The sequence below is a fragment of the Hoplias malabaricus genome, chromosome 18 (assembly GCF_029633855.1).
Source record: "Hoplias malabaricus isolate fHopMal1 chromosome 18, fHopMal1.hap1, whole genome shotgun sequence".
Lineage (NCBI taxonomy): Eukaryota > Metazoa > Chordata > Actinopteri > Characiformes > Erythrinidae > Hoplias > Hoplias malabaricus.
In genome coordinates this window covers 14,919,437-14,941,624 of record NC_089817.1, presented here as the reverse complement: position 1 = coordinate 14,941,624, position 22,188 = coordinate 14,919,437, and the positions used below count along the sequence as shown (strand labels likewise).

The window sequence follows — 22,188 nt, the reverse complement described above, 5'->3', positions numbered from 1 at the left end:
AGGAAACACATGCAGACACATGGAGAACGCACCAAACTCCCTACAGGCAGCGACCTGAGGCAGTGATTAAACTCACAAGTCAGAACTCTGAAACTGTGACAGCAACACTGTATCACCACTGTTCTACCACAGTTAGTTCAGTTTTTATTATTAATTCTCCAGGTGAAAAATGCAAAAATTCTTCATCCATAGTTTAAGACTGTAATATACACATTGACAATACATTCACTGGACCCACTTGTTCGACAACATAATTGCGCTGGGAAAAATCAGTTAAAGTCTATTTAAGCGTACCTTTAGGAGTCTGTAGCAAGAACTTGATGGAAGGAGATGAAACTATCAAGCGTCAAGCGGATAATAGCGTCAGGACTCTTCTCAGTCCTAGCACCCAGATGGTGGAACGAACTTCCACTTGCTGTCCGAAGAGTTGACTCTCTTTTGGCCTTCAAGTGAATACCGAAGACCCACCTCTTTGTGACCCACTTGAGTGAGCGCTAATAAATCAAAGATAAAGGACTAATGTCAAGACTCTTCTTAGTCCTAACACCCAGATGGTGGAATAAACTTCCACTGGCTGTCTGAACAGCTGGCTCTATTTTGGTCTTCAAACACAGACTGAAGACCCCATCTCTTTGTGGCCCACTTGAGTGAGCACTAATCTAAGTGCACATCGAAATATGCTGTACTGCACATACACTGTGCTTAACTCCTTTTCTACCACTGAGTAGAAGCTGTGCATTACACTCATACTATGTTTTGTTCTTTCTAGGACTCAACACTGGCCCTTGTTCTGGCAGTGTTTGAGCTCAAGGGGAGTTTGGATGCAAACCTATTTGTACTAGCTAGGATACATATCCTGTCTGAACAAAAAGCACTTTTGTAAGTTGCTCTGGATAAGAGCTTCTGCCAAATCCTGTAAATGTAAATGTAAAGCATGCTTCAAAACCACTATATAATGTGTGGTGGGATGGAGTATAGTCTATGGATTGGCCCTTACACCATCACACTTGCCGTCTCATTATAATCAGAATGTTACCTTTATAATGCTGCAGAGAAAATTCTTATGGTTAACTCTCAAGCTTCCAAACCAGATAATAAACGCTGCAGCACGGTGGCGCAGCAGGTAGTGTCGCAGTCACACAGCTCCAGGGACCTGGAGGGTGTGGGTTCTGGTCCCGCTCTGGGTGACTGTCTGTGAGGAGTTTGGCATGTTTTTCCCGGTGTCTCTGTGTGTTTCCTACAACAGTCCAAAAACACACGTTGGTAGGTGGATTGGCGACTTCAAAGTGTCCATAGGTGTGAGTGTGTGTCGCCCTGTGAAGGACTGGCGCCCCCTCCAGGGTGTGTTCCTGCTTTGCACCCAGTGTAAAGGTCCTTAAAAATAATCTTAATTTCTTAAAAATGTTGTTTGTGTTTTCAATGAAACCCAGCTTATAATTAATTACTGTATCAAGATCAATATACTTGTAGAAATTAACTCTTTTTACTGCAACCCTATTGCTTTTGTAATGAATCCTCCCACCACCAATTAACATTATACTGACAATGGCAAAATAGTGGTAGCTTTTAGGGGGTTTAAGTTTACAACCTTCCATTAATATAAAAATAAATTAACTTCAGTGCTCATGAGTAGTGCAACAGTTCAATTCAGAGTAATGACACAGCCTTCAATGGCCTCGAGCCCAAGACAATAAAACTCGCTTAGCTCTCTGGGTGTGTGGGATGATCCTCAATCTCTCTGCTCATTTCTCAACACTGTGCTATTCTGTGAAAGTCTTGACTAAATGACAGAACCAGATTGGCAGTTATTTTTCTCCTCAAAGACTTACTGAAGTGAATGCCCTGTGAAAAATGAAGTATTTAAAAATCCAGTGAGTTTGATTTGGCAATTTTTTTCAAACCATTATTCATTTTTACCATTTAACATCTCACACACGTCTAAAATATTTCTGTAAGAATGTTAATTTATTTTCCATTGTGGTCCCAATTGTCAGATTCATCTGCTCTTCTTCAGCATGTTGCACGCAGTTACACATTCCCTCCAGACACGTCTTCAAATTGCCAAAAGCTACATATGCAATATACTGCAATGTAAATATTAGCTTGTGTTGCATTTCCCTGTATAGTCTAACATACCTGATTACCAGCTTAATCAGAATAAGATGTTTACGTTTTAAATGCAGACATGCTGTTTAATATCAAGGGAAGGCTGTTAGGCCAATCACCACTACAACCAGCACACATTATGTTTCAGACACTGGTATGCAGCAGGGGAATTCATGCTGCCTTAAGCTTTTTTAGGAAAGTTGATTATGTCAGTAAACTTTCACTCACTGACACATTCCGCTTAGGCTAGTAATTCTGGCTGAGCATTATGCTCAGTAATTAGTAAGGGAAGTTAAAATATGAGAGAATACGGAATATCATTTATAAATTTGAGTATCTTATTATAAAGCAAATTGAAAGGTTTTTGCTGTAAACATTAGTTAAAACAAGCAAGACACAAAAATGTTTATGATATAAAAAAAAGAAAAAAAAATGAAAAAGTGCTAAGATATTGCAAGTTTATAAAATTATACATTTTTCTGTAGCCTATTGTGCCTTAATTAACTAATTAAAATGAACTGGTGTGCATTAATATATTTGCTGTGGCATTTAGGTGTCTTATGACTTGCATGTGTTTGTGTGTGCTACTGTCCCTCATGCTACCATGTGGAAAGCATTTTAGCATGTTAGCCTACAGAAATGGACATCCAAAGCAATGTTAGCCCTCCATTTATGCCCCCCACCACAACACACACTAAGCATCGAACAGGCAAAAGCTCTACAATTAGCCCTACTTAACCCTGCACAGCCAGGGGCTTTTCCACTAAATTGTCTCAGGTACAGTGGGGTCCTCAGGCTGGTGGACCAAGTCATTCTGGCTCCAATATGGACACCCAAGAAATCAAGGCTAACTGCTGCTTACCACTTTCCTCAATGAAATAGAGGAGAAGGAAAAAGGAAAAACCCGGATCCAGGAATTTAAGGCTGTTTTCATTAGCTGTACCACACACGTGGATTGATTGCTCAAGAAAAACAATCTTCTCGTTGTCATTGGGGTAAAATTTAACAACTGTGCTGTTCTGCTGCGAGGGCCAGGGCATTGCAATTGATGAAATCCAGACGTACACGAGCAATGCTCGGAGGGATGGAAGATTTGCTCTGGAAAATGTAGTCCTGCATTTATAATATCGTGGTTGCTCTTTTATCCTGGGGCCAGGGCTCTCGGGGGACTAATAGTTCTTAGTCGGTTTGGTGGCCCTTGGACCCCATGCTCTTACTGATGGCAGACATATGGCTTCCGGCTTGGTGTGTGTTGTGCAACAGATGTCAAACCTGAAGTTTGTATCCATCTTTTTACATGCACATGTGCACACACGCATATGTAAACTGACTTAGTTCTATACACATGTACATCTCACTCAGGCCTCAGAATTATATTATAGTTTCTGAGTGCTTCAATTTCTATATACTTATGGGATGATGATAAGTTTCAAATATTGTAAAATACCTCTGAAGGATTCTCCCCTGCTGTATAAGACGGTCGTGATCTGCTCTGCATCTGCAGGTGCCTCATAATTTATGCCTTTCATAATCCACTGAACACAGCCCAAAGGACAGGGCAAAGCAATATCTAAAGCAATATTTTTCTTGATTTATTTTTCCTTTCTCCACAGAGTTATAGAGCATCCTCCTTCGGTAAAGCATCAATAGTTAATCTTGACTGTAATCATGGACAGTATATTACTTTATCATTTGTTATTTCTGTTATTTTTATAATACTGATGTATTAAAAGTGCGTCAGAAATCAAAGATGGGCCGGTTCAGTTATTAAACTAACTGTTGCACCAAATGGTTATAAATATTTTAACAGATGCCTGAGACATTGTTACTAAAAGAATGTGGAAAGACTATGTCTAATTGTAAAATAATGTTTTATATTCGTGGCTAAAATTTATGTGCTTTTTAAATGTGGTTAGGCAAAATAGTCCTCTCAAAAATGGTATTACCCTCACATTCATAACTGCTTTATCAATATCAGCATCAATTGAGAATGTGTAGATTGATTGTTCAGCTGTAAGTAAATACAATGTTAGTAAAAACAGTGTCTCTAATTTGCATAGCAAATGTCCCTTGGTTCCTTACACCACCATTGCAAAGAAAATTGAGTTAAGATTTTAATCTGATTAGTTTTTCTATAGTCAGCTGTTCCACATCAAACTCTGAATGACACTGACAGTAAACTTGATATTATTTAAAGCCTATTATATAACATTCCCCTTTTTTAAAAAAAATCCAGTGTTTCTCAGCTATTCTCTATATGCTACATGTTTACCATATGGTGGATTATTACAGAAAATGTTGATGGTATTTTTTATAGAAATACACAATGTCAGTTAGTTTTAATGAGATTTAACACTGGGTTTTCAGGTCATTTCTGTGTCCTGAGAAACTTAACATGGTAATCAATCAAATGCATATAGAGACTGTGTTAAATAATTCTGCACTATTCCTGTAAGAAAAAAATGAATGTGGACTGCAAAGCATCTGCCAAATATCATTATTTTAAGCACCAATAGAAACTAAAAAACATCAAAGATACTGGATCAGAAATAACATTGTATCACAGCAGCATACAAAATGAACAGGGAAGTGTACATAGTCTTGCCAAAAACATGGATTTGCACTGAAGCAGACAGAGGGAGCAGGCAGCAGGCCGAAAGTAAAAACAGGAGCAGGTCTGAGAGCCAGCACTTGGCCAGTTCACTCCTCCATTCAGACGTATGGCATCTCTCTCTCTCTCTTTCATACTGCTGTCCCCGCCATCACATAAACACACTGTTCCAACTCTGCTGAGAACAGGCCTCACATTAAGATTTATTATGGTTAAAATAAACATATAATTAACTTACACTCGCTCTGTTTCCTCTGCCCATGAATTGGAAGGGAGCTTGGTGGGGGTGGACTGATATGCTGTCAGCCCCATTTTCAGCTCTGTATTAATAAATGTGTCTGCAATTAAAGTCTCATTCTGAGCCAACTTGTTCTTTTTTTTCCTCCTTCCTGTGAATCAACAGCCATGTTTGCCTGTTCAAAATTATAGCTATTATGCATATCGGATCTGTACAATGTTACAAGCTCCCTTTTTCCACTCTGGTAGAAACCTGCACACATTGAGCAGGCTGAGGCCTTTCAGTCCCCTCTCTCACAGGCTAATGACCTGCACTTTTAAATGGAAATTACTCAGATACGCTTATGTTTTTACTTATAATAGAATGGAATGGTTAGAAAAGTGAGTTTTACATTTTGCATTAGGCATGTGGAAATATCAACATTGAACAGATGTTAAGTCTGATTGATGTTTTAAATAAATATTAAATTAGGATTATATATTATTAATTTTACTGCACCATAGTAAAAACCCTATTATATGTTAAATGTATGTGTAAAGCTCAGATATGTCCCATATTGGTAGATCTCTAATTGAAATATATTTTGCATTTTATTTACTACAGACTATCTTTTGGGAACCAGGACGTCCTCGTGTTGTTCTTTTAAACTTTTAAAGCAGAAGACTGCAACCCAAAGCAAAAGAAGAGCCCCAAAAGACACGGCTGTCTTTAAATAAGATACAAAAAATAAATAAATAAATAAAGTCAATTGTTACTAATATCGCTTAGTAATACATATCCAGGTTTTCATTAAGATTTTATGACTTTTTGATGTTTTTATTGTGTTATTTATTTATTTATTTATTTATTTATTTTGTGAAGTGCAATAATGGACAGACATTTTGTAGCTTTATATTCCAGGACTATACCAGATGCAAACTCGGTGACTATTAACTTCATGTGTTCACTTAGCAATCCTAGACTTTCTTGCATTAAACTGACACCACTCATTTTTCAGGCTCAGAGCACTCTATAAATGATTTTTATTGACTACATGCATAGAAAGGAAAAGCCTGGTCCTGCTGATGGGTTATTTCATCATTTAACATACATATTTATCCAGTGCAAACTACAGTTTTATTACAGTCATGGTAGTAAGACTTTGTACGCTGTGGTGTGAATATTCTGTTCAGTCTCAAATCACAATAAAGTGATTAAAGGCACCACATTATACCAACTACCATGGTTAAGGAGAAAGGGAAAAATAAAAGTAAATAATGTGTAAAATATAGATAATAAGATTTTATGAAGAATATATAAAAAATTTGTGCATGGACACATACTCCATGTGCACTACCGACTCAGCTGCAAGAACCTAGAAATGACTGTGGTAGGGTTATAGTACCAGACAGCAGAGGGAGCCAGTGCACCAAAGATTTAAGAGGGGGCCCCCAGGCCTCTTGAGAAGACCCATTAGACATAAACAGCTGACAACTGATCTGCCTCAGGTATGAGAACGTGGCTGGAAGCTGCTTGCGAGACAGTCCTTAAATAGCCTTAATATGTTCTGCATCTCTAAATGGCCTCAAATTGCATTACAGGAGGAAGAAGCTCCCTTCTAGCGATTTCTACAGCCTCATTATAGCTTTTAAGCTCACCATTATATTTTATGATGTCTGCCTTACTGACATTGTTTGTTTTTGCACCCCAGGTTTATAAAAACTTTGCTTTAGATCTGTATGAACTTTTTTTTAATTGTAAACTTAACTTGTTTATCATCTCTTTTTACTACGTTTTATATTCTTAAGTAATACCTTACATTCCTTCTTAGTTTTATTTCAATAAGACCATACAGAGGATGCAGAGTTGTGGTACAGGTGAAGAATAAGAGAGGAGTCGTTACAAACCCTTCGTCTCCTCCATCATCATGGGGAATGTGAGGTCTCTTGGTAACAAGATGAACGAGCTGAATGTACTAACTGAGACCCAGCGGGAGTATTGGGAATGCTGTGCTCTGTGTTTTTCTGAAACATGGCTGCATGCTGATATTCCGGAACCTTAATGTCTCAATTCCTGGTTTGGGAAATATACAACCTGAGAGAACAGAGTGTTTCATCTTTTGTACACAAATGTGAACTTACAGTTCAAATGCTCTTCCTCCACTGCAAAGTTCCGACCAGTAGTCTTGTGGAACCTGTGGAAAAGAAAACAATCAGGAGGTGGTCACCAGAGGCACAGGAGGCTCTGCAGACTTGCTTTGAAACAAGTGACTGGGGAGTTTTGTGTGAACCAGCTGGCGAGAACATCAATGGGATTACAGACTGCATCACAGACTATGGATGACCAAGGCCCTGAAGGATCTGTTAAACAAGAAGAAGCAGGCCTTCAGGTCAAAAGACAGGAAACAGCTTTAGAGGGTGCAGAAGGAGCTGAAGGTTTGATTAAGGGAAAAAATGGAGGCCTCCAGGACAAAGCTGGAGAGGGAGCTTCAGCAAAACAACACATAGCAGGTGTGGAATGGAATGAAACAGATCACTGGGATTCAAAACCAAACAGCAGACAGTAGGGTTTCATCTAGACATGGCCAATGAGCTGAACATATTCTTTAACAGGTTCAGCACTTCACCGTCCTCCACAAACATCAATGGCATCTAGCCCACTCCCTCAACCCCTGCTCTTCTCACACGACACTTTCCTCACTTACACCCACACCCACCTCCCTCAGTCTCAGAAAAAGCAAAGTCACTGTCCATCAACTCACAAGCTGCGTCTGAGGATCCATCCACCCCCCCAATCGTTACAGCAGACCAGATGATGAAGACAGTTTGAGAAGCTGAAACCAGGCAAAGCTGTAGGCCCAGACAGAATTAGGCCAAGAGTACTGAAGGCTTGTGCTACTCAGCTGTGTGGGATCTTTCAGCATATCTTCAATCGGAGTCTCAAGCAAGAGCAAGTTCCAGTACTTTGGAAAACATCTTATCTGGTTCCTGTTCCAAAGAAGTCATTAGTCACCTCCTCGTACAACGACTACAGGCCGGTCGCACTCACATCCGACGCCGGGAAGGTCCTGGAGAGACTGGTGCCATACCAATTCAGACCTCAGGTCAGCCCCTTCCTGGACCCACTGAAGTATGTGTACCAACAGCAAGTAGGTGTGGATGATGCCATCATCTACCTACTCCAGGAGGTGTACTCACACCTTGACCTGAATAACACCACGGTGAGAATCACCTTCAGTGTCTTCTCCAGTGCATTTTATACCATCCAGCCTATTGTGCTTGGGGAGAAGATGGACAACATGTGTGTGGATAAGTCTTTAATCGCCTGGGTCTTGGACTATCTGTCTGGTAGACCACAGTACGTGCACTTGGGAACCTGCCAATCTGATCATCTGTTAGCAGTGTTGGGGCTCCCCAGGGAACAGTTCTTTATCCCTTTTTCTTTACCCTGTACACTACAGACTTCCAGTACATGTCAGACCTCTGCCACCTTTAGACATTTTCTGGTGATTTGGTGGTGGTAGGGTGTACTAAAGAAGAGCAGGAAGGAGAATACAGAGACTTCATAAACAGCTTTGTTGAGTGGTGTGAGAGAAATTGGCTGCTCCTCAATGAGACTAAAACAAAGGAGATGGTGGACTATAGGAGGAAGAGAACCATGCTCAACCCTATCATCATTGGGAGTGAGAAGGTTGAGCTGGTTGATTCCTATATGGTTGATTCCTGGGTATATAAACTAGACTGGAAGGCCAATACCGAGGCTGTGTAGAGGAAAGGCATGAGCAGACACTACTTCTTGGGGAAACTTAGGGCCTTAAATGTGTGTAGCAAGATGTTGGAAATCTTCTACCAGTCTGTTGTTGCCAGTGCCATCTATTTTGTGGCTGTCTGTTGGGGAGACGCAAACAAGCTCAACAAACTGATCAGGAAGACTAGCTCTGTCATGGACTGCTCACTGGACAGTTCTGAGGTAATAGTCAAAAGGAAAACACTCAACAAATTCACAACTATAATGGACAACACATGTCACCTGATGGTAGGTGGATTGGTGACTTCAAAGTGTCCATAGGTGTGAGGGTGTGAGTGAATGTGTGAGTGTGTGTCGCACTGTGAAGGACTGGCACTCTCCAGGGTGTGTTCCTGCCTCGCGCCCAGTGATTCCAGGTAGACTCCGGACCCACCGCGACCCTGAACTGGATAAGTGGTTACAGATAATGAATGAATGAATGAATATTCTTGGACTGTCACTTTATTTCAGTAACATCCATGTTACAGTGTCATACAACTACTGCACATCACACTTTTATATAGTTTACTTTTGATAGATTCTTATTTTTATTCCTATTGTAATATATTGTCCTGTTTTTGACTGCTGTGATACTTTAATTTTTGACCGCTGTGATACTTTCCCTCTGGGATTAATAAAACGATTGATCGATCGATACAAAATGTGAACATTATGCAATTTCAGCAGGAAGTCAAACAAGTATAAGACAGCCTGGGTTGATCTTCTCTTCCTTGCCTCATTGACCTTAGCTTGTCATGCTGTGGTTTATTTATCAGATCCTATAACAGCAGGAGTGACACCACAGGCTAGAACTTTGCATGCCATTTGAAGTGCCGTAAGCAGAACTTCCTGATGACTTTGCACAGACTTGTTCTTTCACAGGAATACCAAAGGAGAATATGTTTATTCATATTCCTTCTCTTTATTACTTGATGAGTTTGACAGGAGAAAGTATATTTAAAGGTGATGCTCACAATAAAAATAATAATAAAAAAATAATATTTTTTGATAGCTCTCCAGTCTTTTTCCATGCTGGAAACTCGTAACTCTAACCAGGCAAGTTACATTTCAGCCACTACAAACATTTTTCACCTCAATTATACCGTTCCATCTTAAAAGACGTGGAGCTTCTGAATGTAAACAACCAGAGAAAACTGCAATTCTCCACAATAGCAGATGTTGCATTTAAGTCAGACATCCAAAACTAGGCTGAATATTATCTAAAATATACTTTGTTAAAGGAGCAGATAGATGTGCAAACAGATTGTAAGATTTCATGAGCTTTGTCTTCACAAACCCAGGCTGTATCGATTACTAGTAATTGAAGATGTGCTAGGAAATATCACTGGAGTGCCTGTCTGTGTAATTTTCGTTCAGCTAACAAGCCTCCTGAGGTCGTTGTGTATCCCGAATCATGGCCAGTGAATTAATGCATTAGTAAAGGCGATCTCTGGTGGCCAAGCAGATTAACCACAACAACTAAGGCAGTCGTTCCTTTTTGGAGTGCCAGAAAATGTTTTTAAACAGGTTTTTATGGCACAGAAAGGATTTGTGCTAATGCCATTGCAAAATATTTTTTTTAAGAAAGTTTTTTTTTGCTTCTGGGGCTCCCCCTAGTGTGCTTCATTTTTAAAGTACTATACAGAAATTAGTGAAGAGGGGAAGGGTGGGTGGTTTCCTATGCTCCTCCAATAGTGCAGTCTGGAGTAACAAAAACAGAAGCTCTATTCACCCCATTACAGGTCAGGTAAAATATTAGTGTTTATATAAATCAAATATATATATTAGATTATAAAATTAAACTACCTAGTACACCTGTAAAGGCTGTGTTGGAAGTATTGCTCATGAACCCCTTGGTGTTGTACATGTTGCTGCAAGTATACAGGGTTCTGCTTTGGGATTTGGAGCATATAATTAAATCAAAATAGTTTTCACACCTGCAAATAATCCAGACTATAGTTAAATTAAGAAGTTTAGGAACGTATTTGCCTCTCTTAGACCTAGCAATTTATCCACATGGTTTGTCCAAATTCTACCAGTTCAGAAACCTAGTCCAGGACATAATGTCCAGTAAATTGGAGAGTCGAGTCTCCTCGCCCCTAGAGGTTTTTCATTAACAGTTGTCGTTTCTACCTTGGTCTAATCCAGTATGCAGTAACTCGGTATGGTTAACGACCCCCTCCCGCCAGGCCTCTCTCCAGAGTGGATCAGCTCTTCCTCAGATAGAGGCCTGCTGACTCCTCCCTCACTTCCTCACTCTCTCTCCGAGGCTCCACCGCCCTCCCCCCTCCCCCTCCGTCTCTCTCGGTGGATGCCCACAGTGCCAGCGAAGAACTTCAACAGGACAGCGGTAGTCTCCAATTCTGAGAGTTCAATATGTGACTGGACTTTTGAACACTCGCTTTTATTTCTCTCGTTTATTAGATGCGCCTCTCGCGCGCACTTTCGCGCCGAAATGGCCAGTTTAAAACGGCAGCGGTCGTGGCACGAGGACTTCGCCAGAAACTTTTTCAGACTCTTCTCCAGGAGCAAGTCGCTGGATCAACAAGAGAAAACAGAGACGGAGCTTGACAACGGGTACGGAAAACGAACCTTTTATAAACTGAGCTTACACAACGGTTTTTAAAGACGGTGGGATTTGCTACCTTTACACTTAGTAATATTATAAAGTAGTGTTTTGGTTGAACTTGACTATCCCTAACTACAGCATATCTTCACAAATATTACTCCTGTTCCCTTTAGAAAACAGGACCAACAACACCGATCAAGCTTATCTCATACTGAGTATAATTTTATATTCTGTTACTCAGTGGATTTAATAAACAAACTAAGATGTATAAAGTCAAGAGTAAAAGCAGTACATGAGCTAATGCGAGAAGATCTCTCTCTCTCTCTCTCTCTCTCTCTCTCTCTCTCTCTCTCTCTCAGTAACTCAATAGTGAGTTTTACAAATGGTGGGTGGGTCAGTGAACATTGTCATGAGCCATGTTCCATCTTTTCAAACACCCTCCCGTGTCTGTCCCAAATGAAGGCTGTAAGGAATTTGACACTCCATCCTCAATTTCAAAGATGTATTTACTAAGTTGCTTTGTTGTATCCAGGTCTAACCATCACCATATCCATTTGTTTCTGGCTTGATACTTGAATACTGAATATAATGAGCCATCCTGTCAGTTAGCCGTGGATATTTCATGCTGATTAGCCACAAGTTTAAAGTGTTTTTTTTGTGTCCCTTTTATCAGCTCCAATTATTAATTATTAATAATGAACATATAGGTGCATTTTGTAGTTATAAGCTACAGACTTAAGTTCTATGGTTGTGCTGCATACACAAAGGTCAGGGCCCACACAGGACCATCAAAGGTTTGAGTGGTGGTTTATTCTCAGCACTACAGTGACACTGATGTTGAGGTGGCATATTAATGTGTTGCATGCCAGCACAACACACACTAACACACCACCACCACCATGGCAGTGTCACTGCAGTGTTAAGAAAGATCCATTACCAAGCTGTAGACTGCATTTGTATTGTAAAATGAGCTGATTAATTGGACAATAAACATTTTTTGGCTGATCTGTGTACACTGGCAGTTTGCCAGCACTGTGTTATTAGGTTATATTCATTCATTCATTATCTGTAACCACTTATCCAGTTCAGGGGCACGGTGGATCCGGAGCCTACTCTGAATAATTGTGCACAAGACAGGAACACGCCCTGGAGGGGGCGCCAGTCCTTCACAGGGCGACACACACTCACACATTCCATTAGGTTATATTTCCCCATATAAAGAAGTTAAGACAATGTTGTTGATAATGTAGACTGTTTTTTGAATTGCAGATATTGCTATTCAAACACTGCACACTTTGAACACTCAATATAAATTAAGGTGTAAACCTGTTTTTTGGCCAAGAAGACAAGCATATCCACTTCTTGACTTTCGGCTTGAATACTGAAAGTAGTACTCCAGACAAACACATAGTTGTGGTTATCTTATTTTTTATGGCTGTTGATTGCTTCTAATTTAACTCCTCTACAGACAGCTTACAGGCTTCATGTTATCAAGTAATATTTACCCCATTAAAAACTTAGATAAAATTGTTTTAAAATAATGTTATTTTTAAGTTGACTGATGATTTGATAGCGGTCCATATTTCCACATTAGCTATACAATGTAAAATGCATCATCCTGTCAGAGGCAGTTAGTCCATACTGAAATACTGTACATTCCTACAGCTATGAAAATAATATTCAATTAAAAATAAATATAGTTGAGAAATGTATGTGAATGTTTAAAAGTAAATAATTAAATCTGATATTTAAACAAATGTACTCGAGACTAAATAAAATTAATCTTATTTGGAAATGTAGAATCCATTTTCATATTATAATATCCAAGTTATTCAAAGTATATCTGTGTGTAATTAGTTTAAATACATATCTAGTACTATCTAAAACTAATTATTGTTCTATTGAACCATACTTTGCCCAAATGGGTAGTAACTAGTTTTTTTATAGAATACTGCTTCCTGTTTCTGTGTGGAGAAACATCATGTGACTAGCAGTAACACTCTAAAACTGCATTTTAATACTCTAAGGACACTAACCCTGTTGATTACATTGTATACACGGGTGTAGAAACATATCATTATTAGTGCATCAGAAGGTAGTTTCACTGTATACATTTTGGAATTTACTTATAGCAATAGTCATTTAATTGTCATTAAATTATGCCACATTTTTTGTCAAAATGAAATAGTCAATAACAGTTTTTGAGATGTTAAAATTCTCTTTGTTCCTACAGACACATTTGTGCATCGAGTTTGTTTCAAAACAAGTCATAAACCATGAATAAAAATATTCACTTGAATAATAAATGGAGCAAATTGCATAGAAGCATATCCTAAAGTAATGTAATGGTATTTCACAGAATATGTACTTTGTTTTGTTTTTTATGTGTTATAGTATTTTAAACAATATACTAAGTCTTGAACAATATTCCCTTCCTTTGTTTTTCCAGTGAAGAACATGTAGAAGAAGATGGTGCGACTGCCCAGTCTGTTGAGGATGTCTCACTACACACACCTGAGGATCACTTCACCGTGGAACCAGTGGCACAGGTCAGTAAACGTCCTGCATCCAAAGGCTCTAAAAGAAATGTTGAAGAGACTGAGAAAATATGCTGAAATTGTTTTGTGATCATCTGCTGCCTGTGCTTAAAATTTGTATGAGACTGATTACATAAGGTAAAGCCTTGAGGACCCTTAGTAGCATTGCCTGGAGGATGACTGGGTATGAGTGTAAGATACTTCACTGGCAAAAAAGGAGCACTGTTGTTGCAGGCTTGGCTATTATAGACACTTCTCTATAAGTAAAAAAAATCAATCTGTCAGACATTCACTTCCAGTCATTCTTGTTGAAGTACAGTACAGTTATTCAATTGTATTAGGTCTGCACTATTTAAGTGTGGTTTTAGGGGGGGGGTTGTGTGTTTAGTTGTCTACAGATGAATTTAAAGGGAAGTTAATTGCACAATGGTTCATTTACAGAGGAAGTGGGCAAGTAGTAGTGTTTTCATGATACACAATTGGATCTTACCAATAAAAAGCGTAGTATCCCAGTACTCAACACCACAAGAATACTACTGTAAATCCTATATTTCAACAAGCAGCTAGTTTATGGGTTTGAACACAGCAAATCTGTCTATTGTTACAATTTTACAGATCAAAGAACATAACGTTTCTTTTTTGGTTGCATATCTTTTTATTTTTTTAGGCATAGACATTTCTTGTTTTAGTTATTCACTGATGTCTAATAATGGTGTTATTTTATTTAAAGGGATATAGAATATTATTATTATTATTATAATATTTGACATATTAGTTATATTATTAAATTTAACATGTTGTATTATGTGAAGATATATAGTGAAATGCATTCACCGCTAGTGAGGAGCACATAGTAAGTCTCATTTAAATTCACCCAAACACTCAGACTTCTTACACACAGCTTCACCTGCGCGCCAGATGCACTGCTCCATTTATGGAGGTTCGTTTCAACACCCAAATCCCAAACATCTCAGGCAACCATTCATTATTGATCAGTAGCAGCTGTGTGCTGTTGGCTTTACACTTCAGCTCTTTTCAATGATAAACCAGTTAGCCCATCAAATAGTAAACATATGCATGTTTGTACTGTATGTGTAGCTTGTACAATATAATCACTTTGTCTAAATGCGTTTTAGACTACTCTTTCTTTCTTCTCGTTTCCTTATCAAATGTTTTCCGTGAGGCAACACACATAGCGAGGTTTGTGCTAGGTTGTTTTTGGCGGAGGGTTTTTTTTTTTTCCCCTCTCCCCTTTTTTCCTTTTCTCCAGTGGTACCCTTGGTCTTTAGAAAGGCTGCTTTACAAGTGGGCCTAGAGCACAAGTTCAGGCTGGATCTGCTTTTCCTTCAAGGGTGTTGTGTTTGTCAGCGTTCCAAACAGCCTGAAATTGTGCTCATCGGAGTGAAGGCCGCTACGAAACATGCTCTCCTCCCTCATCAGCTTCCTGCTCTGCTTCCTGCTACTTTCACTGTAGAATGGAGTGAGAGAAAGAAAGAATTAAGAAGTGGCAGCTTTCAAATGGAGTTTGCACTTTATATTAATTGCTGCTGTATATTTTAGTTTTCTGTGTTATAGTGTTTTCTATGTGTATATACAATATGTCCTGTTTTTTAGTTTCTTAAGTGAATGAATGAATGCAAACGCTCATTCAGAGCACAGCATGGATTGGTTAAATTGTGTTATGGATTTATTTGATTACAGTAATATGTGCCTTGCAAATAGATCTTCTGATAGAGATGAAAGTCTCTTCAGCTGTTATGTAGACACAGTCATGGGCAATAATGAACTGTATGAGAGGTTCATTCAAATTCCTTGTTTCATGGCTTTACCTTGTGGGCTTTATTGGCTGGTAAGTAAAATGACTAACGTAATTCCTATATCTCAAGTTTATTGGCTGCTTTGAATAGAGGCTAGAGGTTGAAAGGGGTTTGTTCCGGTCTCTGTAGTGGATCTATTGTGTGTGTTCACAGGAGCACAGCTGCCCAAGGTGCCCTAAATACGCTAATCTTCAAATCTCATCGGCTTGGAAAGTCCTTTTGTGTCTTGTGCGAACTCCTTGGAAACCTGCACTGGCAAGAGATGCAGCAGTGTAGTGACTAGCTTATGACATGCAAATATTTTTATGTTTTTTTTTTTTATATATATATAATCTTGGATATTGTTTCATAGTTCTTCTCAGAGGAATATTTTTAATTCAGGTGTTTTTTGTCTTTTTGTGCACTTTCATTATCATTACACAACCTGAGAGGAACAGAAATCATGAATCGATGCTGTTCAGATGCCTTTGGTCTGTGAACCAAAATCTGTGGGCTCTTGTCTGGACTCTTGGAACCGTGTTAAGATGTGATTTCAGATATATTTTCTCAATCCATGTGTTAGAATCAGAAAATACGGAAACTAGTAGATCATCTCTGGACATGTCATGGATTTCAGCTATTCATGTAATATAAATTATGAAAAATGTAAGTGTATATTTTAGTTATTGTACACTTTCTTGGGCCACATTTAGTATTTCAACATGACTTTACAACATGCTCTTAGAACATAAACATTGTTACAAATGTTTACACCATATGACAACATACATAATTAATGCATTTTATAAACATTTTAAATGAGAATCACAGTAAACAGTCTTTCCACAAAGCATGTACTCTATTTGTGTCTTTTTAATGAAAATGTTCTAGGATATGCAAAATGATTTTTAATTATTAACTAGGAATGTTGAAACATAATTCAGATAAAATAGCTCTGAGTAGCTTTTAGATTTTAGAGCTAAAAACATACATTGGACAGGTAATGTGTTCTATTATATAGAAGACATTATGTATCAAAGTGAAATGTGGACTGGGTCAGCTCTGGTACAGCATGGTGGTGAAAGAGTTAACAATGCAGTGGGCTGGACTGATGGGGTTGGGGGAGGGGGAGGGGGAGGGGTAGTGTGCTGCTGTCTCAGTCACATTAGCATTGTAGAGGCTACTGAAACAGTGGAGCCAGAGAGAGTGAGGTACTGTTAGCGATCAGTGCTACTCATTTTACCAGTTCACAGCTTGGAAATCTAACAAGGCTGCATTAAATCAATCCCTCTCTCTCTCTCTCTCTCTCTCTCTCTCTCTCTCTCTCTCTATGCCTATCTATCTAGACACTGGAGCATTTGGAGCAGGAGATTCTGGTGGATGTAGACGCTCTGTGTGATTCGGAGGGCAGTGTGCAAGACGATGCAGAGTCTGACCCGCCTCCTGTTACCCTTCCTGCCCCAGAGCCACACTCACCGGCAACCCCTGTAGACGGCTTCTTCAGGCGGCTGGGCAGCCTGTTCACGTTCACTAGAGCCGAGTCCGGAGGAGCTGACAGGCAGAGTCAGTCCAGCGCAGAGTCAGAAGCGCCGGGAGCAGAGGACACACAGCATACTGACCCCAAAACAGTTCCCCCAGGAGAGACAGAGTCTCAGACGAGCGTGGAGAGAGGAGAGCAGCATCTGAAGCCTCAGGAGTTGTTTCCCCCTCTAGAGCCGTCTCAGTCTGTGGCTGGTCCAGAGGTTAAAGCTCCATTTCTGCCTGAGCGTGACATACAAGACACACAGTGAGTAATTTGAAGAGTGTGTGTGTAGGGTGTTTGTATGAATGCAAAGCTCTAGGAATGTAGCTAATGCACTAACTATACAGTTTACATGTGTACTTGTTTTTTACAGTGCAAACTTAGGTCATATTTGCTGTCATTTTTGCTTTAAGTGTACTTGTAGTTACTATCCCTCAAATTATTTTCTTTTACTCTCAGCCCTGTTAGGAATTTGACACCCTGAGACCTGATTATTCATTGTTCATACACATTTATATGTAGAATATTTCTTTGTTTTAAGTTTTTTTCCTGTGTTTTGTTAGTCGAGGAGCTGTTGTAACTAGGCTGAAAGATTGTTTTTATATTGAAAACACAATTTTAAGGAACTGCAAATTTCCAATTTAGCCTACACTCATTGTCTAAGCAAGTTTTAACTGGAGAATTGTAACCTAGTAACATGAAGTTTGTCAGGTCTCTGTACATAATTTAGAACAATCAAAAGCAACCAAAACCCATTGTCTGTACTTATCAACGCAATTAGAAAGTGACAGTGTAGCATTGTATTTTCAGCATTTAAGGATTAAATTACAAAAATTGGGTGTGCTGCTCTTTTTGCTAATCAATGTGGAGCCTAAAATATTGAAAATACTTGCAATTTACATCACACTTACAATATGAGGAAATGTAAATTAGATATTTTCCCCAAATTGCTTATGCCCACTGGAACATTTTTTGAATTTGGAAGATATTGTTGAATTAGTTTTGATGCAGTAAAGTTGAGTACGTCTGAAAGACTGAAACAACTTATTTCCTGGGCCCACTAAATTCAAAGAATACATATATGGAAACAAGGATATTTACTCTTGCCAGGCACATGTACCCAAATCTGTGTATACACAGAAGAACTGTGTACACAGAAGAAGCTGTGGTGTTCTGGCCTCGTGGTGGCAGCTTAGCTGTGAAAGTGACTTAGTTAGTGACTTTCTTTATAAGAATTTGATCCTGTAATTATAAGTACAAGGTAATCTGAATTTCCAGACAAATATTGCCATTGTGTTTCTGAGCATGTGGAATCAACTTCAAAGGGAGCTCAGGCAAAATGGGTGTGTCACAAACTTGTCTGGAAACAGCAGGAGGGTGGGGGTGCCAGCATCGTGAGTTTTAGTACACATGCATTGGTGTGAATACAAGTCTGTGTTTTTGTGGTCTAATGAACATGGAGTAAACACATTACAAGGTCAGCCCCTGTGTCGTATGATTATTCACACCCCGAGGCTTGGCGCGCGCTGATGATGTAATTGCCCTGGTGGCATGAGCTGTCCACAGTGCTGTCTTTCATATAGAAGAGACAAGGAGTCTAAAACGCACTTGGCTACAGAGAAAATATACAAAACAGGCAAAAAGTAGGGTGGTTGGCTCACGTGGTTCTGTCATGCCCTAAAGAAGATGAGGGGAAGAAAGGAGAGGAAACGAAGGAGAGAGTGAAGACAAGATAAAGATCAGAATGATACAGTTAGATGGAGCTGATTATGTTCTTATTTCCATATAAAGCTGCTGCAGCATAAACAAACAGGACCACATGCTGTGGACCAAGTCATCTCACTCCCGAGTGGTATATGAGAAGGGTCCGCTACTGAAAAACCATTAATTCAATTCTCCCAGTAATTAAGCCCCATGGAAAAATTATTTTAACCTTCAAATGCACTGAGATGTATTGAAAATGCACATTCTTTTTCCCTTATCGAGCTGTCAACCCCCCTCTTTCAATTTTTAATATACAAGGTCAGTTTCCATAAAGCTTTACACTTTCCCTATATTTAAACCATGGAACCTGATTTATGCTAAGAAGAAATAATAAAGTAAGCTTAATATGCACTTACAAAACTTATTGCAGTATGTAGCTAGTAGGCCAGTGTCTTCAACAACAGAGAACCGTTGGTTAGCAGTGAAATTAGTTATTTTTGTTATATGGGGACTTTTCTTACTACTTCTGTTGCTTTGTATTATTCTGTTTATTCACAAGAATATCACATTTTCCAGTGATATCAGATCTGTTTTGGAGACCCCCTTGAGCACTGTATTCCCACACATGATTCCTGCTGCTGTTTGAATATTTTGACACTGAGAATTAAACATATTAAATTATCTCTAAGCCAAAAAAACATAAAGGCAAGATTTCTGGTTTGAAAATGTTCAAGGAACAAAGTACTCTTCTGAGTATGTTATGAATAGATGTATTACTTAAGGAACAGTATTGTTTATTGTGTTTTTGTTTTTACCATATTGCCCAAACCAGTACACCCCTAGTTGGTAGCCATGAAGAAATTGTACAATTATGAGTACCTCACTTTTTATAGATGACACAACATACTTTGATGATGTATGAATAAGGGTGAATAGTTCTTTTTTATTTATTTATTTATTTATTTATTTGGCCTAGCTTTTGTGATGATTCCAGTAGAAGGTACATGGCGTACAAATACAAGTATTGTGGATGTGAATGAAAGAATAGGTTCATCCTTGACTCTGTGCCCGTGCAAGTTAGCTTGGCAGAGCAGAAGTGAATAAAGTTTGAAAACTCAAAACATCCAAGAGGTGTTACACAAGTTGAGCTGTTGTGTGTGTGTACATTTGCGTAAGCACTTGTATGTGGATACTGGCGACATGATAAATAGAAGTGTAGAGAGGAAAAAAGACCTTGAGTTTGACTGAAAAAAAAAAAGAGAGAGTGGGATGGAAATATAAAGAGAAACTGAAGGTGAAGCTGCTTCCATTCTGCTGTAGATCTAGGCCAAACAGTGCTTCTATTCATAGAACTGCAATTAACTACAGAACCTGCCTTACTGTACATACTCAGAGATGTAGACAGACTGGGAGCTAGGAGTTTTGGGCCCTGATTAACTGAATTGCTGATGTTACAGGATGCTGGAAGTGCGTGTTGCTGCAGGAGTAAAGCACCGTGGGGTGTAAGAGCAGAAAATAATGTGATTTGATTGCAACAGCAAAGTGATTCAGAGTAAAATTACAGAGATAAGATTGCTACTTACTGAGTGCGGCATCAGACTCCATTAAAGAGGAAGAGAGGAAGCATAGCAAACAACTTGCTCCAAAAATGAGTCATATCCATAACATAACCTGCACAGGCAAGCCTGGCAGAACTGCATGTGTATTAGACTGTAAAAGTGTGTGTGTGTGTGTGCTCTACAGACCTCATGCAAGACACCAGTTTTGTCTGAATACTTCAGCAACAGAGGTCATCTTTCCGATTATTTTCCCAGTTTGTACAATGATATTATGGAAAACAAAAAGTTGTAAAGTGTTTTTCAAGCCATGCAGCTTTTTTGAATGGGACATAGTATAAAGTGGACAGTCAAAACTGCTCATTTATATATATATAAAAAAATTGACTGGTTTTGATACATAAGACTACACAAATGTAAACATCTAATGCAAATATCTATATAAAAAAAAAGAAAAATGTAATTATTTTGGATATTTAAAATGTGGTCGATGTTTTGTTTTGTTATGTATTGTTTTTGCCAAGGGAGAGTATAGACCCCAGAGACCATGCATGAATACCTCTCTCTCTCACACGGAATGGTGATGAATGTAAATTTATATAATGGCCCATATCCCCCAGTGTGCCCAGAGGCGAGGAACAGTGTGTAAGGTGTTTAGCAGAAAAGTTTAAGCCACTGGTTCTCAAACTGTGGTGCGTGAAGCAACAAGAGACTACAAAATAGAAGAAAACGCACAGCTGAAGGAAAACGTTGTGGCCGTTCGTCGCATCATTATTGACCTTAAAAACTGTTTAATGCAGAGCCGCACATCCTTCACCTTCTGATACAAGCTCAGAGAGCTGCTGTGTGCACCTGCTCCAAGCGCCACACTGGTTTGGCATGTAGTGTTTTAAAGAACATAACTGACATTATATGGACTTCTTATCATTTTAATTTTTTTCAGAATGCTTATAATTAATGTTATGTTCTCAAAAGTATAATTGTCTTTAAACCATTCTATCTATAATTTTTAGTCATTTTTTTATTATTTTAGAACAATTTTGTGTAAAGCGTGCAAATGTAAATATATATAAATAAATTCAACAAAAACATTCTGTGGCAATACCACTGGTTTAAGCAATAAAATTATGACAATAACAAGGCACAAGGCAATAGCTCTGCTCAGGAAACAGCATGGCTTTCTAAAATGTGCTCTTCGCAGTCATTCATGCTTTCTTGTTATAGCTCATGGCCAGAAAAAAAATCATTCAGTGATTAAAGGTGGTTCTTTGTTGCCAAGAGAACAATTATAGATTGCTCATAAAAGTGGGGTGTGTAATTGAAAAGAAGAGTCTACAGTTTTTGTTTAGACATGTCTGTGGAGGATGGGCTTTAGACACAGCAGAGGAAGCTGCACTGCTCTGCTTGCTAGGAATAGTCTGAAGAGTGACAGTTTGCCAGCTCTGTTCATGACATACACACGCACAGAAAATCTCCTACTCCTGTAAGAAATGCCATGTATTTTTAGCATGCCACTTCAGAGTTGTTTCATTTTGCACTGTTTAGATTTTGAACTGCCTTCAGTTTTCTAGCTTTCAAGGAAATGCCTTAAGAAGCTTACATCTCATATCTGAAGTAGAGATTTCAAAAGATTAGATATCACTTCATGCCGCTCTTACTGCCTTCTCCAATCTTTAAAATTCTTAGTAGGAAACATTTTTGGGATATTCTTATCAAGGTGAAGTAGAAAATGGACCGTAATTATGTTTTTATAGTACTTGTTACATAAGAAACGTAAACAAGAA

At 38.8% G+C, this 22,188-nt stretch overlaps 1 protein-coding gene and 1 long non-coding RNA gene across 2 annotated transcripts in view; one reads left to right on the top strand and one right to left on the bottom strand.

Annotated features, from left to right (window-relative positions):
- Positions 1–4,771: 4,771 nt before the first annotated feature.
- On the bottom strand, positions 4,772–10,933 carry LOC136674755 (uncharacterized). Its single transcript, XR_010796094.1, has 3 exons — positions 10,854–10,933; positions 7,076–7,128; positions 4,772–4,892 (listed from the first exon to the last, which is right to left on the bottom strand). It is a non-coding gene; the product is annotated as an uncharacterized lncRNA (long non-coding RNA).
- A 72-nt stretch (positions 10,934–11,005) lies between these two features.
- LOC136674754 (uncharacterized) overlaps positions 11,006–22,188 on the top strand; it is a 34,349-nt gene continuing 23,166 nt past the window's right edge. Inside the window, exons 1-3 of the mRNA XM_066650936.1 lie at positions 11,006–11,297; positions 13,739–13,838; positions 16,969–17,408. Of these exons, the coding sequence (XP_066507033.1) occupies positions 11,032–11,297; positions 13,739–13,838; positions 16,969–17,408 (806 nt within the window). The 5' untranslated portion in view covers positions 11,006–11,031. The remainder of the gene's footprint in view (positions 11,298–13,738; positions 13,839–16,968; positions 17,409–22,188) is intronic.